Source organism: Artibeus jamaicensis, unplaced genomic scaffold (genome assembly GCF_021234435.1).
Source record: "Artibeus jamaicensis isolate MK-2021 breed Jamaican fruit bat unplaced genomic scaffold, CSHL_Jam_final contig_1127, whole genome shotgun sequence".
Classification (NCBI taxonomy): Eukaryota; Metazoa; Chordata; class Mammalia; order Chiroptera; family Phyllostomidae; genus Artibeus; species Artibeus jamaicensis.
The window spans coordinates 1,191,025-1,207,837 of NW_026521219.1; the positions used below are offsets into that span (position 1 = coordinate 1,191,025).

Consider the following 16,813-nt stretch of genomic DNA (forward strand, 5'->3'; position numbering starts at 1 on the left):
TGTCAACACATTCTGCTGTGGAACACAAACAAAAAGAAATATATTTTAAGATGTAGAGAAAATCTCTGAGAAGGATGATTCTGCTGATTTTTTTGTCTATGAATTTTATAAATTTTTTGAATGTCAACAATTTGCATTATATAGAAGAACAACTTATATATTTTTTGAGATGACAAGTAGTACAATTTTGATATGTATTTGGAACTGTGGAGAGTTACCATGACTGAATTTTGTAGTCATTTTGAGTCCCATCTTTAATCACCATTCATTAGAATGATTTTTAAAAATATGTTGTGTATTTCTACTGGGGATACAGAAGAATTTCTATTGTCTAATTCTGCAAGGCTTCAGAGTCAATAATCTTTTTTTCTACCTGAACACTAGATGAACATTCTACTTGGTTAAATGTAACTCTTATGAAAATTGTTAAATGCATATGTACTATATGAGATTAGTTATGGTTTCCTCCTTACAGATGTCATGTATTCATATACACTTAGTCATAGGTCTATGTTATTGAGACTGTATTTTGTTCAGTTGCTTCGGTCTCATTGGAATCCATTGTGCTTGACATTCGACATCATAAGACCTGAAATTTGAAATCATGGAGATGCATGTTTTTGCAGTTACACACTCTAGTCAGAGTGACCTGAGTTCAGGAATGGCTCATGCTCCTTACAGAAGGCTCCTTGTCACTTAACCTGCTTTTATTTGTGAAATGAAAGTTGGGTGCTTTTATATTATTTAACAAGGTATTGGATAAAAGTCTATTTTTAAAGTCTTCACAAAGAATAATGCTTAAAACTATAACACTTCATTGAACTAGATTATTTACGAACTTGAGCCCTTTCAGTAGACTTAAATAGTCCCTGGCTCTAAGTTCATAATAATAGTAAATTTACTCCTTTATAGTTATACTTAACATTAGAATCAAAATGCTTTTTATTAATTCTCTAAGCAAATACCCTGAATTTATTATTTTATAGTCATGCTATTTGAAATCAGTATCTTTAATCGAGTATTAGAAAAATAATCAAAGGAAATGTTTTACGGTAATGAAATAATAGAGTCTGAATATTTTAGGAGGAAGTTTTATTAGTGTTGCTTATCCCATTAATAATAGAGATGTGACTTATAAAGACAAATTAGAGTACTTAAGTAAATAATATCTTTAAAATTTAGTAATTACATGGAAAGAAGAAACAAATATAGTTTAAAACTGAAGTTTAGATTTCAAAATTTATTTATTTATTTTTAAAAGATTTTATTTCTTTTAGAGACAAGGGAAGAGAGGGAAAAAGAGAGAGAAACATCAATGTGTGGTTGCCTCTCACACCCCCAGCAGGGACCTGGCCCACAACCCGGACACATGCCCTGACTGGGAATCAAAACGATGACCTTTTGGTTTTCAGGACAGCACTCAGTTCACCAGTCAGGGCTATTTTTTGTCTTTAAACAAAAATTTTATATTTCAATGTGTGATAATGAAAATTAATGATAGAAAACTTAGAATCTTTTCAGAATGTGAAGTGTAACTGTATAATAAAATATATAAAATATTATTGTATGTTAAAATATTGAATGCATTTCTATACTGATTAGCAATTTTAATAGATATCTACAATTCTGTATATGCCCAGAATTGGGGGGAGAATATTTTCAAGCTGCAAAATCTCTAGCATCTACATTACCACTGCCAGGGAAAGGAAGGAGGTATTGCTGGCTGAATAGGGAAGTCACCCGGAAAACTGTATCTGCCCTATCTCAAACCAATTAAATTAGACTATCCATTTAAGATCATTATCTTACAAAGCTTATAGATTATACATTACTTGAAAGCAGTGTTTCATCATAAAGCAGGCTCAGTATCATCACCAAAATTTACCAGAAGCACTTTTTGGTTCTTTCTCTATATAAGCAAACATTCACGAAACCTGTTTCCCTGGATTTCTGTAGGACAACTGAGTGGCAGGCAGGGTGGGGCCGCAGGCCAGAGAGGGACCCGCGGTGCACAGGTTTTAAGATCTAAGTCAGGAGACTTCCGCCAAGATGGAGGTTTAGCTGGATGTGCCTGCCTCCTCACACAACCAAGTTTAGGGACAACTAAATTCAAGGAGTTCATCATCACCAAGCCCTTATTATATGAAATGTTAAAGGGACTTATCTAAGAAAAAGAAGTTAAAGAAACATGAACAGTGAAAGGACAACAAACTCACAGTTATTAACAACCACACCTAAAACGAAAGCAAACTAAAAGGACAGCTAGAGCAGGAGTGGAAACATAGAAATGAAGATCTCAAGGAGGGTTAGCAACAGGGGAGTGGGAGGAGGAGATGGGGGGAGAAGGTACAGAAAACAAGTAGCATAGACAGTAGATAGAAAATAGATGAGGGGGGGCGAGAATAGTTTGGGAAATATAGAACCTAAAGGACTTGAGACACATGGACATAAACTAAAGGGGGGTAATGGTGGGATTGGGGGGGGCAGGGTGGAGGGGATTGGAGGGGGGAATAGAACAACTGTAACAGCATAATCAATTCAAAAAAATAAATAAATTTAATTAAAAAAAAAAGATCTAAGTCAGGTTGTTGAAGTGCAGAACAAATTGTTTCCCTGAAGTTTTTAAATAGGATGATTGTCATCATATTTTTAAATCTCAAACACTTCTCAGAGCAGCTCTCAAATTAATTACTAATTTTAACTTGGTGGTTTTGTTTTTATTACAGCGTTTCAGAATGAAGCAGCTCATTGCAAGTCATCGGACCTTATTACTATGAAATTTTAGGGAGAAAACTATAAAATGAATAATCTTTTGAATGATATTTGTGGCCAATTTTAATTTTACCATCATAAATTCTTTTTTCTTTAAAGGTTTAGTATCATGATATTAAAGACATTGCAGCTTTAAAAATAAGCATATGAACTTTAAAAACAATAAAAACAAAAGAGAAAAAACTTTCCTTTTATAAATTTTCTTATATTTTATTAATCAGGATGGTACAATAGAAGATTAAAAATCTATAATTATTAACACCAAGTTGTGTATGCATTTTAAATTGTATGATATTGAGGAGGATATTGACTCCATGTGGAATAAATTGTAACAATACAGTTTCTGCTAAGCATTTTTAAATGCTCACTCCTTTATAGAAGAAATTCCTTTTATCTACTGACATATTTGAAGAGCATTTTTGTTCATTGTAGTATGTATAACATTGTCCATCAACCTTATAAATATATTATATAAAGAGAAAGGGACTGGCCACTAAGAAATAGAAGTGTATGGATTTTCGTGCCTGCATACTTGAAACATTTATTTTCCGTTACTTTTCTCTTATAGTGCCTATGTCTGCCACGCTTGTCACTTCACAAGAAGTTTTCCCAGATGTCAGCCAAACGCATTTCCCCAGGAGTCATCTAGACAGCTCCTTGCTGGCTGGCATGCTTTACTCACTCTCTCAGTATTTTTCTCTCAAAATCCACAGGGAGAAAAATTTTAATTGACTTGATTTGATATTTAAAATGCAAAAGGTCATTTTTCTCATAGGGGTTACCCCCTCTGTCCTTTCTTTCTCTGCAAATAATGGCAATGCTTTCCATTTTTTATTTTTTCTCAGGTGTTTTCTTTAGTGTTATGTTTTTAAGCCAAAAAATGAAAAGTAAAGGTTCATAAGTTCATGTTTACAAACTTAACATTTTAAGAGTCTTTTTTATGGCTTTAGTAAAAATTGAATACTCTGTCATTTGTATGTACCCTTTTGCTAAAAGCTGTTTGTGATATTTAATTACTCATTACTGTGTCCTGAAAGTATTTGTCCTGTTTTTCAGGTAAGGAGAGAAGAGGATAGAGGCCAGGGAATAATTTTGAAAGATATGATATCGTTCAGAAGAGTAGAAGGGGAGACACTAAACTTTAATACTTACCTCAGTTTAGTGAATAACACGTTAGCCATATCATGAAGATGGCAGGCCATGCCCGGCAGGGTAGTCACACTTTCTGTGTGTGTTTCTGGCCTGATGGTGGCAGTCGGAGGGAGCTCACCCATAGTGTGAAGCACATTTGTAACATTCATCCACTCCAAGAATTCAGATTGTAGCCTTGGCAGTGCAGGTGTGTGCCATTCTGGTGCGTGCACGCTCAAGACTATGAGATTCAGAATCCTTTATAGATTGAAGAAGTCACACCTGCAATGATTAAAGCATTCTCTACTTTAAAACATTAATTATACTTTTGATTTTTTTTCTGTTGTGCAGGTGATTTGGATTATTACTGGTTGGATCCTGCCACGTGGCATAGCCGGGAAACGTCACCAATTAGTTCGGTAAGCTTTCTGGAAAGAGAGATTTTGGAATTTAGGGTTCATGTGTGTCCTTTCTCTGATATGTGTTACACAGTCATCTTATTCTGCTTCATTATAATATGAGAGCAAATACTGATTTCATTTAAGGCAGAACAGTTTTGAATAAAAGAGTTAACTGAATAATTATAACAAATTTTAAATAAAAAGCCATTATTAAATAATGGCTAAATAGAAATTAGATATTGTTTGGTTAGTGATATCAACATTAACAACTCAAAATACAGAATTGGTTTTTTATATAAGCAGATATATTTTAAAATTTCAATTAATTATATTTCAGAACTATTTTTAGAGATGTACTTAGTTGCTGACTACTTTTAGAACTTTTTAGCTTTAGTTTCTACTGTAAATAAAATACAGCTGCAAATGAAAATTGTTATAATCTAAGTATAGAGCCCATCAGAATCAAGAATTCCCTCTACAATGTCTTTTAACTGAGGAAATCGCATCATGTGACAACCTATAATTATGTGCCCAGAGGAAAGAAACAACTTTTCTTCAACTTTATTCGTATTTTAATAGCATCCTGTGACGTGGCAGCCGTCTAAAGAGGGGGACCGGTTAATTGGACGCGTTATCCTTAACAAGAGAACAACCATGCCCAAAGAGTCAGGTGCACTGCTAGGTCTCAAAGTGAGTATGCTGTTTTCAATTGTTTCTGCAAGGGCGGATTACAGTACGGACCGGATTCAACAAAGTTCCTGACAATGATTTTTACATATTCTCCACCCGAGGCAGATTTAATATTTTATCTAGGTTAATGTTTTAAAATACTTTATTCATATGACATACTATTATGTTAGGAAACTGTAATCAGATATAGGAAAACTAAAGAATATTTCTCTGAATATAAAGTTCAGGGATGATTTTTTAATCAAAAAGGTTTTAATGAATGATAGTAATGATAGATAATGTTATTATATCTTAACAAGCAACATGAAGCATCATTAAAGGTATTTTTAAGTGCAGCAGAGTTTGTGGTAATACCCAAAGAGTAAAATGTACCTTTTAAAAATATTAATTGACTTAACAGATATAATAAAAATAATAAATTATAAGAGATTGTATTTTATTGCAGGAAAATATATTTTTTGTTTTATTGTGTATGCATATGTGTTAAATCACATGCTTTTATTTGCTTTTCAAGTGTAGAGAAACATTCAAAGATGTGGATTTGAAATTACCTACCAAGAGATGGTATTACATTTGTGTGATAGTTTAAGCCCTTTCAAACCATTGACTATAAATCTACTAAATTATTAAGTTAATGTACTTAATAGCATCAAGTTGTTTATTATTGCCATTAATTTCTCTTGCTGTGTGATAATTCTGATGACCTGCACTAGTGGGTACATCCCTAAGATTGTGAATCAGTCTCAACCTTTGAGCATATTCCTCTGACTCTATAATTATACATGTGTAACCCCTGCTTTGGAAGAAGTTAAACTTAGAAACTTTTAGATGTTTTCAATTTTAGTTATTGTGGAAAAGCCAGGTGAGAGTGTTAAATAGTCAGTAATATAACTCGGACTTTGAGAGTTAGATTGGAGCACATGTATGTGTCAGATGAGGAGCTCATTCAGATGGTCCGTGGCAGAGATGAACTTAGGCTGTTACTCTTTGACCACGGTACATTGCTTCCCCAGAGTGGCCTGTTGCTGGTTTGAATTCCTAGTCTTTATGTCTTAGACCTACATTCCACTAAAAACATACAAGAGATCAAGATCTAATGTGACAGTGGGGCATTATTTGCATTTAGAAATACAAATTCAAATGGTGGCCATGAATTGAGAGGATAAAAGAAAATGAACCCTAATGTAACTGGTGTCAAACACTTACTGTTTGATGGTAAGTAAGGAAGATCCAGCATTTGTCTTCTAAGGTTATGCATTATTCATGGTGTCTTGGTATTGTTAGGTCGGTATTAGTAATCAGTCCATAAGCTTCCTTAGGGTACAAGGTCATCTTAAATATCAGATGTCATTTTCTTTTCAAAACTATACTGCCAGCTCCTTTCATCAAAAATGTATTTCACTTCATTAACGTCCCCACATTCAGTTCTAAATGCATCTTAAAAGACTGTGATTAATTCCTTAAACCAGTGAACTTATGTTTCAGTCTTGGGCACTTATAAATTTATGATTATCCAGGTTGTTGGAGGAAAAATGACTGACTTAGGACGCCTTGGTGCCTTCATCACCAAAGTAAAGAAGGGTAGCCTTGCAGATGTAGTTGGACATTTAAGAGCAGGTAAAGTTCTTTTGTAACATTTGAACGATGTGTACTCTGTGCATGAGTTGGTGGTTTTCAATTATGGGTAAGTTATATATAAGTCAGTTAAGTAAGTAACTAATTTTAATGCATGAAAAAAGTTTTTTTCTTGATGTTGATGCTTATTATAATAGGTAACTATACATCACTAACAGTTTGGAGAGAGTAAGTATAGGAATCCTTTTTATTCATGTAAAAATAAGTAAATGAAAATGCTGAAGGATTACTAATTTTTATAGGTGTCTTCATAATGTTGCTACAAAAATATAGATAAGTTAGTCTTATGAAAAAAAAATCACTATTTCTTAGTTTATATTTCCGCTATAGTAATAATTATTGCAGTATTTCATAGTGGTCCCAAAACACTTATTCAGTAGCAATGTTTTTAATAAAATATAATCCCAAGCACATCTCTTTTACAGATTATGTAATAAAATACTTGTCAGTTTAAATATGCCATATATTATATTCATGACCTATTTCTTGGTATTTGGAAACAGGTTGCTCTGTAACATGACACAAAAGAAAAACATAATTTATTATGGCAATAAATTTTTTTGAGGGAAGTGTGTAGGCAGTTAAACTATTTGCATCTGTTTTGCATTTATTTTTAAAAATGAGAAAAGGTAAAAAAAAATAAACAGAATATATAGGGTGAAAAAATGCCTTTTTTTTAATTAAAGGGGATGAAATTCTAGAATAGCATAGTTAACCCCAGATGGAAGCTACAAATGAATAAAAGAACATTTCTAGGCTGTTTTTAGTTTTTATACCTTAAGATTTTAATTGTTGCGACCTTTAGAAAAATACTCTATGACTGTTAAAGACATTTCTGATGTAATTGATTACCAGGATGTCAGTTCAACATCATTTAGGTTTTTTCTTTGATAGGAACATGCTGTGCAGATGTTGTGCAGAGAGAAAGTTCACATTGGGGTTATTTATTTTATCTGCTACATGCGTAGCTTTGAAGGTGCGCAGAGGTACAGCACACTATCACTTCTTATCACAGACTAGTTATCATTCCATAACTACCTCAGTCAGGAGTGACTGTCAGTAAACTGAGGCTTTGCTTATTTGATGGCTCAAAAATAAGCCTTAAAAAGTATAAGAATTTCTTGTTGACTATTCCAGTGTAAGATAACATTGCACAAATCTGAATTTTCAGATCAGATAATAAACATAATAGCTTTTGATTTTGCCTTTGTGTTTTATTAGATTACTTAAGAAAGTCAGTGACAGTTTTTTAAATTTTTCATTTTTTAATACCCTTATGTGCCCAGAGCCTGAGAAACTAAATCTAAAATGTTAAAAGCTCAACTTTAATAACTATAAAACTCACTTTAAGTGATAGATGCATTTGAAAAATATATTTTTATAAATTAGGTTATATATTCTGTTGGATTTACGCTATAATTTAAGAACTACTTTTCTTCTGTCTGTATATAAATATTATTTGTCTAGAAAATGACAGTGCTGTGGTTTTTATTAGTATGACTTTTGTTCAGCATTTGTAATCTTGCTTTAATCTGGACATAGTTCTCTCCACTGCAGACACCCCTCGTAAGTCCGTGCACTGTACTGTTACTTGATAGAATCATCCAAACCCAGAATGGACACACACTGTTCTTGTTAAGACTCCTTGGGTTCTCCCACCTATGATCTGCTCAGGTCAAAGCTCTGTCGCTTTGCTCTCTACTAACAATTCCAGCCACTTCCATTACCATTCACTTTAGCCTCCAGCCATGGCAGTCTATCTGTAGGTCCCTGGAAATCTCTTTCTGCCTCGAAGACCTGGTCAGCGCCTCTAGTCTACCTGTTTTCTTTTCTACTCTTGTGCTCTGCGTGTTGAAATCCTCTCCATCCTTTAAAACTTATCCAAAGTTGCCTTAATTCTGAAGTGTGTCCTGATATCTCATCTGTAGCAATAACTACTTACTATTTCCTTGGCACTACCTGGTTCTACTTTTGTCCCTCAGATGAACTCCTATCATTTTATTAGAAGTATTCATTTCTATATCAGTCCCACACCAAATTTAAGGAATGGTAAAGTCTCTTTTTTATCTTTGTATCATCATATTCTACATCCCTGCCTAAAGAGAATATTCATATATAAATAAATATTGTTAAAGAGACTACCTTCTGGTTTAGGATGTAATGATTTATAAATGCATAAATACATGTATTAAGTTAATTTGATATTAAAAGTTGCTTTCAGGTTGCTGTCTATAAAGAAGAGAATTTTATAATGCAGTGTTTTTGCACAATGTTGATTGCAGTGCATTACTGGGTAGTTAATTCAGTGTTTGCATTCATCATTTTAAAAAAGTAAAATAAACATAATAGAAAATATCAGGGTAAGTATCATTTCAGAAAGCATTTTTCATACACATATACACATATGCATATATACATTCACATGATGTAAATTTTATTTGTTTTAGGCAAAAAAATTTAGAAGTCTCCTAATATATTTTAAATTTATAATTATTTTATTTCTCTTTTTATAATGAAGTATATTTATTGCCTACTTGATAGACATGGCCAGGAAACATCTTAGGTCACACTTTTAGAAGTCATTCAACTGTTGGTAATAACCATATTCTTTTACCAAACCAAAGCACTATCATGTGCTTTGCATATATTTATTTTTAATTTTAAGTAAGCAAACATTTGGGTGAAAAAATTACTTTAAAACAGTCCTATCAAAACACAATTTTCTATTTTAAAGAAGGTAGCCAAAAGCTAAAAGATTCCATGTTTATGGTTAGGATGAGATTGTCTCATTAGTTCAAAAAATATTTGCTTAGCTACTAAAATGTTATAGACACTGCAAACAACAAAGTAAGCGGTCTCAACGTACTGAGACTGGGGTTGTTTGGATGAGCCTGCCATTGTGTATTGAAAGGTACTGGACAGAGAACCACCTGGAGCCTAAAACTACACTAAATATTTATGAAAATCAATAGTATTTCTCAAATGATCTATGGTGAAAATTCTAGTTAAAAATAACAAGTTGTTAGCCCATGTATTGTAACATGATATCATGTGCTCTCCTTGACTGATCTTAGAATATTTAACAAACTAATGAGGATCAATTTTTTATTATTTTAAATTATTTTCTAACTTCTTAATGTTCACAGTATACATTATCTATAGAATGTGTGTGTTATGAACATCTGGAAGTGGGTTAACTGTCATGCAACAGTTTTGCATCTGCTTGCTTTGTAACTTTGCCATAGCTACCTGCGTTACCCTGTGGGTATGAATTCAAGTCCTTTCATGCATTTTTATTCTGTTGTGCATCTGGTGAAGACAATGAAGCATGACTTATAATTGGAAAATTCATGCTAATAAATGTTAATTGCAATTTCTACCAAAAATAAAGCAGGATTTATGCAGAGCTTAAAAAGAATCTTTCACATTTAGAGACACCTACATTTATTATATGGAGGGCATGCTGCTAATTATTATTTTTTAATGTTTCCAAATAAGCTGTGCTAATTCCATTCCATAGCATGAGATTATTTTTGTGTTATTTCTGGTATATTTCAAAAGATAAAGGGAGTTTTGTATTGTACTGTTTTCAGTGATAAGTAGGATTCATTGGGGAAAAGAAAAAGAAAAAAAGGAAAGAAAAGAAGTGTTTAGAAGAACCATTTAGCTGACATGATATGGCAATCAATATTCTTTTTAGAGCAGAACCTAGACAATTAAACTATTTGTATATGTTTTGCATTTCTTTGTAAAAAAGAAAAAAGATAAGAAAAATACACAGAATATATAAGGTAAAAAAATACCCTTTTTTTTAAATTCAAGGGGATGAAGTTCTAGAATGGAATGGTAAACCCCTGCCGGGAGCTACAAATGAAGAAGTTTACAACATTATTTTAGAATCAAAATCAGAACCTCAAGTTGAAATTATTGTTTCAAGGCCTATTGGGTAAGGCTAAAAAAACTTACTTCTTAAGTTTAGTAAATTACATGTATTAGCAGGGTTTTAAAAAGAACTTTATACATGCATACAGTACATGTGAACATAGAGAGTTTTTCTTCAATGATGGGCATACATCTTAAATTTTTAAAATTTCTTAATTATTAAAACCTGAATACACAGTTTTTATCACTACATTTTAGAAGCTCCACAATTTAACAATTGTAATATCAAAAGTATTGATATGCATTTTTAGAAATAAAATATAAAGTAAAAATTTTTAATGGTAGAATGATTTATTTTTAGTAATTCTTACTTAATGAGTAATATTTCCTTAAAGGAAGTCACTAACAAACTCATCTTCTTGTGATATTTAAAATAATAATGATTACATATGTCTATGTGAACTTCCTATTCTGAGGATAGAATTTTTTTTCTACATTTTACCCATAGGTAGTTCCAACATTTATTTAAAAACCAAGCAAGTGTAAAATTTTTAATATTTTAATTGGTCATAACAATTAATATATTTTTAAAATTACTACTTTTGGCATAATTTAATTATCTACAGCCAAAGCTTATTTTCTATATCTGTGTGTAGAATTTGCCATATTGTTAGCTTTTCCTGACAAACCCACAAAGTCCAGAATATTCATTTTGCCAGTCTAAATTTTTGGAAGGCATATTTATCTCATTATAATTAGTGTAATGTTGGAATATATTTTAGACTTTTTTCCCATTCTCTAAACTATTACAGAACCATTAATTAAAGATTTTTTGTGTTGAACAAGTACTGACCTTAAATTCTTGTTGTCCTTATGATTATGTCAATGCAAAACACACAAGGAAATACAATTATTCTAATTCTCAAAAGATTGAAAAGATTCAAAAACTAATATTAATATATAAAACTCTAAAATAAAGGCAAGCTCATAACCAATTTTAAGTGGTGATTATTAAGAGTAAACACTTGCAAAAGTATTGTGCATTTCCATGCAGAGTTTTAAAAAATAGCACCACTATAATTTATGCTAGTTTTACGTAATATGTGTTCTAGTGCTGAGGTAAATATAAGGCTGGAAAAGAGGTAAGTAATTGGAAAATGAATCAAAGTACAAAAATTAAAAGTTTAAATCAAGCATTGTGCACATTGCCAAATACTTTCAAATATATAGTGCTTTCAGACTAATCAACTACCATATCATTGATTCTTAGTGACTTTAAAAAACTAACAGGCAATTAAAGTGGACTGGAATAACATTTTTACTGTTTTTACTTTTGTATGAAAATAATTTCAAAAGTAATAATCTACCTAGCCCAACCCTAAGATGTCATGGATTATGAAATTTAAAAGAATATGGGATACAAAGGTAATATGTAAATGAAATTATATCTGGTATCAATTTTCTAGTTATTGGAGAAATTATTAGAACCCCAGAAGAATAGTTATAGCTATATTTAATAACTATGTTTAATGTAGTTCTATAATTTAAAGTGGAAAGGAAATATTCACAGTTTTGTGGCATAGTGATTCCTAGAACGATTTCAAGTATAACTTACATGCACATTGATCGATATGGTAGATCCACTATGGAAAACAGTGTGGAGGTTCCTTAAAAATTAAAAATACAACAGCCTTATGACCCAGAAATTCTACTTCAGAGCATTTCACTGAAGAAATTCAAAACACTATTTTGAAAAGATATATGCACCTCTGAGTTCACTGCAGTATATTTACAATAGCCAAGATATGGAAGCAGCCCGGGCATCCTTCTACAGACAATCAACAAAGGAGACGTGGTATATGTGTACAGTGGAGTTTCACTCAGCCATTAAAAAGAAAGAAATCTTACCATTCGTGACCACATGGATGGACCTAGAGGGTATTATCCTAAGTAAAATACGTCAGACAGAGAAAGACAAATACCGTGTGATTTCACTTACATGTGGAATCTAAAGAACAAAATAAACAAAAAAAAATAAACTGATACAGAGAACAAATTAATAGTTGCTAGCTGGGAGGGAAATTGGAGGGATGGATGAAGAAGGTGAAAGGAATTAAGAAACACAGATTGCCAGACATAAAAATAGTCATAGGGATGTAAAGTAGGGAATATAGTCAATAATATTGTGATAACTATGTGGTGTCATGAGTGCTAGACCTACCAGGTTGATCACTTCCCAAGGTATATAAATGTTTAATCACTATGTTGTATACCAGAAACTAATATAATATTGCATGTCTAATGTAACTGAAAATAAGGTTTAAAAAAGAGAGATGTAAAATGCTAATTAAAAAAAGAAAATAAGCCCTGTCTGGTGTAGCTCAGTGGATTGAACATAGACATGTGAACCAAAGTGTCACTGGTTTGATTCCCAGTCAGGGCACATGCCTGGATTGCAGGCCAGGTTCCCAGTAGGGGGCATGAGAGGCAGGCACACATTGATGTTTTACTCCCTCTCCTCCTCTTTCCCTTCCCCTCTCTCTAAAAATAAATAAATAAATAAAATTTTAAATATTTTCTTTATTTATTTTTCGAGAGAGGGGAAGGGAAGGAGAAAGAGTGGGAGAGAAACATCAATGTGTGGTTGCCTCTCATGCATCCCCTGCCGGGAACTGGCCTGCAACCCAGGCATATGCCCTGACTGGGAATCGAACCGCGATACTCTGGTTCGCAGGCCCACGCTCAATCCACTGAGCTACGCCAGCCAGGGCGAATTTTAAAAAAATTAAAAAGAAAACAAAAACCTATGGTCTAAATGACACCTTGAAATATTTCATCTTGAAATATTAGCATTTTTTGCCAACATTCCAAATACAATGTTCTTAAACTTTATGCTTATAATTGTTATTAGAACTATTCTGCTACCTCAGTTGTGTGTAGAACTAATTAAGAAGATTTGTGTAAATGTCAGGTGGAAATTGAAGCCTGAAAATATTACTGAAGCAATTAACATTAAATAAATTTTGATTCAAAGTTATATTAAAAAGTTTTACACCTTTTTCACAGTTCTTTTTTTCATAAACACGTAAAATCCAAACTTTGTACCTGGTTTAAGGGTTCTATATTCTAACTTTCACAATTGACTTTGAGGCTGATTTTCAAAGAAGTTATACTATTTAACATTTTTTTTCTAGATTTTAAATGTTTACTTTTATTTGTCTAATAAAGTTCCAATGAAAATAGCAGAAGATAAATTGTTGGGTTTTGTATCTTAGGTATTGCAAATTAGTTTTTTAATGACCATGTAAAATGTTTTAGACAAATTATTAGTTATAAAGATATAAAATATATTTATAAAATACATAATGCAAGGCATATTGCCAGTTGTAAGAAGTATAAATTGTAGGTGGTTATGAGAATTAGTTTGCACAAAAATAAAAGAATGTGAAATAAGAGGCAGGAAAATAATCAAATGTGGGAAACTGTTTTTGTTTCTACCCCCCAAAAATGCAAAGAAAATCAAACTGATGTTAGATAAGGTAAGTGGTTAGAAATTCTAAAGTAATATTCTAATAATTCTGTTGGTATTAGCTTACTCCAGTCTGCTTTAATGTGTCCTGTTAATACTTGCATATTGTTAATCAGGTCCTTGCACTGATAATAAAATATCTTGGGAGTACTAGAGGTGAAGTAGTTCTGTGCAGCACAGTTCTCAACCTGAGCTGGTCCAGGAGTCCTAAGGTCACAGTGGATAATGCATTAAGCGGAGGTTATATTAAATATTTACTCAGAGTAATTTGTGAGTGTGACAGGAATGGGTGTTCTCACAAGTCACTCTCTAATCATATCTAAATGGCCATCGATTTAGCTAACTTAAGTATAGAGATATGAATCTCTATATAGGGTTATATATGTGTATATGAATTATATATTCACATATATAAAGTATTTTGGCTTTTTGTTGCAAGCTTGTATCATTTATAATTTTAAAGCAATTCATCCTTTTCATTTTATTAACTTTGCCCATGATATTCATCATATTATTTTATTAATGAGAGATGTTTTCATCCCTTTCATTCAGTAAACTCTTTCAGATGTGTTTGTAAAGCATATTACTGATTTGAAAATGTGTCATTTTGATTTTCTAGAATTAAAGTAAAATACTACCTTTAACATTTTTTATTTCCAAAACTTGCTGTTTTGGTAGTAAAAATATTGTGGTAAATTTAGCCACAATATTAGTTTAATTGTTGTCATGTTAAAGTGTTTTGCTATTAAATATATAAAAAGTTATTTTTACTGCAGTTTTTATTTTTGTGTGGTGTTTGACATTCATGTACATTAGTAATTGCCTTAATAGTAACTCCTGTCCATTTCCACACCTGCAAAGCCCCCAAAGGATTTTTCACACCACCGAGGTGAAATGTGGCTTCGGTGGCCTCAGGCAGGGTCGTTTAGCTAATGGGATTTTCACGGGACACTGTTTCTTTCAGTGACATTCCACGGATTCCTGAGAGCTCTCATCCTCCTCTGGAGTCCAGTGAGTATAAGATTTCCTTGTTGTAGTGACATGTATTGATTGGAATTGATGAATATTGATTATTTTCTCTAGTTATTTTATATAGGTGAATTGGTATTCCTATAGCAGGGTCATCTGCAATGATATTGGAAGTTGGCAACTATGACACTCATTGGAAACCCAAAGAAATTTCACTCTGTTTTCTTTTTGTACTTCGTGTGTCGGTGTGTCTATACAAAAATCTTTGCTGGCAGTAGTACCCTTCTGAATCATGAGTCAGGATACTCACAGATCTCAGCTGTTATACCAGTAACAGTTCCATTTGCTGTACATTGAAATTTAGTGTGATATTGGGTTGTTCAGTTTGATAGTTAGTCTCATTAGCAGTCCGGTGAAGGAAACAGGCCCATTAACACATAATTTTCTGCACCACAGCAGTGTTAGGTGTGACCATGGAAGTGAGTGGGTGGAGTAGAGGTAAAGTTCAGTGGGTATGACTGGGTCATGGGGCAGTGAGTCCAGAGGTTGAAATATCTACATGGGCATTCGAGAGACTCCAGATGAGAGAAGATGGCAATATATGCAATAAATTATTGACAAGTAATGAAGTTTTCAATGCAAATGTGGAAGTGACCCAAATATTTACTTTGCTGTAGAGTGGTATTAAATTAATAATACTTGTGTTTGATCACCAAGTGTTATTGTATAACCCGGTTTGTAGAAATTAGAAATACATGGTGGTGTAAGGGGAAAACAACAGGTGGTGGTTATAAGGAGGCAGAAAACATGAGTGTGATAAACAAGCACCCAGGGGTTAGTGTATCAAATGCATACCATCATGTTGTGCGTACCTGCTAGAGATGGACCCAGGTTTGGTTTTGAGCTTCCTGATAACCAGTATACAGATGGAAATGGGACTGATTACATAATTTATAGTGTTGGTACTAATTAAGAATTAACTGCTCTATTAAAAACAAACTGATTATTAAAAGCAACAGTTTTCTTGTACTGAGACCCAAGAACAAAATATCTTACAGATGGATACTTGATAAAAGAGACATAGTAGTTAACAAAGCTTTTATAGCAGTTTCTCATACTTAAAAGTCTTTGGATGGCACAGAATGATGCTATATGGCTTAATGTAGACTTAATTTACATATATAGAAAAATAATGTCTGGAGAGCATATCCTCAGGCAGTGCTCTGCAATTAGTGTTTTACCAGTAAAGCTAAGTTCTGAATGGCTGTGGGTTCAAGGTTATACTTCTGGAGCAACAGCATTAAACAGACACCCTGTACTGCTGGTTGTGTCAGGGTATACTCAAACAGTGACTTGGGAAGTGAGAATTTTTATGTGAAAAAGAGGGGAAAGGGCCTCACTGAGTGGCTGTGTGGCTGAACAGAGAGCCAGCCTCCTTCACAGGAAGGTGAAGCAAATCACTTGTGAATGGTTAAAGCATTCTCAGACTTTCAAGAGATTCATTTGTAAGAGCTAAACTGAGATATATGGTAAATCTTAGTTTAAAACAATGATGAATTCCAGGCTTACATTTACTCATAAGTTATATTATACATGCATTCATTTTAATTTCAGGATAGTTCATAACAAATGATCCTTTAGCCAATATAATCGACATAACTGGTACCATCTTTCTTATCCTTAAAGGTGTGAAGATTTTGATCGATATGTGATGTTATGCAAGAGCCTAAACTGAACAACAATTGCCTCCCAATAAGTACTGAAGAAAATCAGTACTTAAAAACTGAAGCAAATAAATAAAATA

General features: G+C 32.7%; 1 protein-coding gene across 22 annotated transcripts in view; it reads left to right on the forward strand.

The window, feature by feature from the left end:
• RIMS1 (regulating synaptic membrane exocytosis 1) overlaps positions 1-16,813 on the forward strand; it is a 425,147-nt gene that overhangs the window by 270,397 nt on the left and 137,937 nt on the right. For all 22 annotated transcript variants that reach the window (XM_053664034.1, XM_037147279.2, XM_037147299.2 and 19 more), the window contains 5 exons: positions 4,255-4,322; positions 4,884-4,994; positions 6,512-6,611; positions 10,452-10,575; positions 15,005-15,051. In XM_053664034.1, the coding sequence (XP_053520009.1) occupies positions 4,255-4,322; positions 4,884-4,994; positions 6,512-6,611; positions 10,452-10,575; positions 15,005-15,051 (450 nt within the window). The remainder of the gene's footprint in view (positions 1-4,254; positions 4,323-4,883; positions 4,995-6,511; positions 6,612-10,451; positions 10,576-15,004; positions 15,052-16,813) is intronic.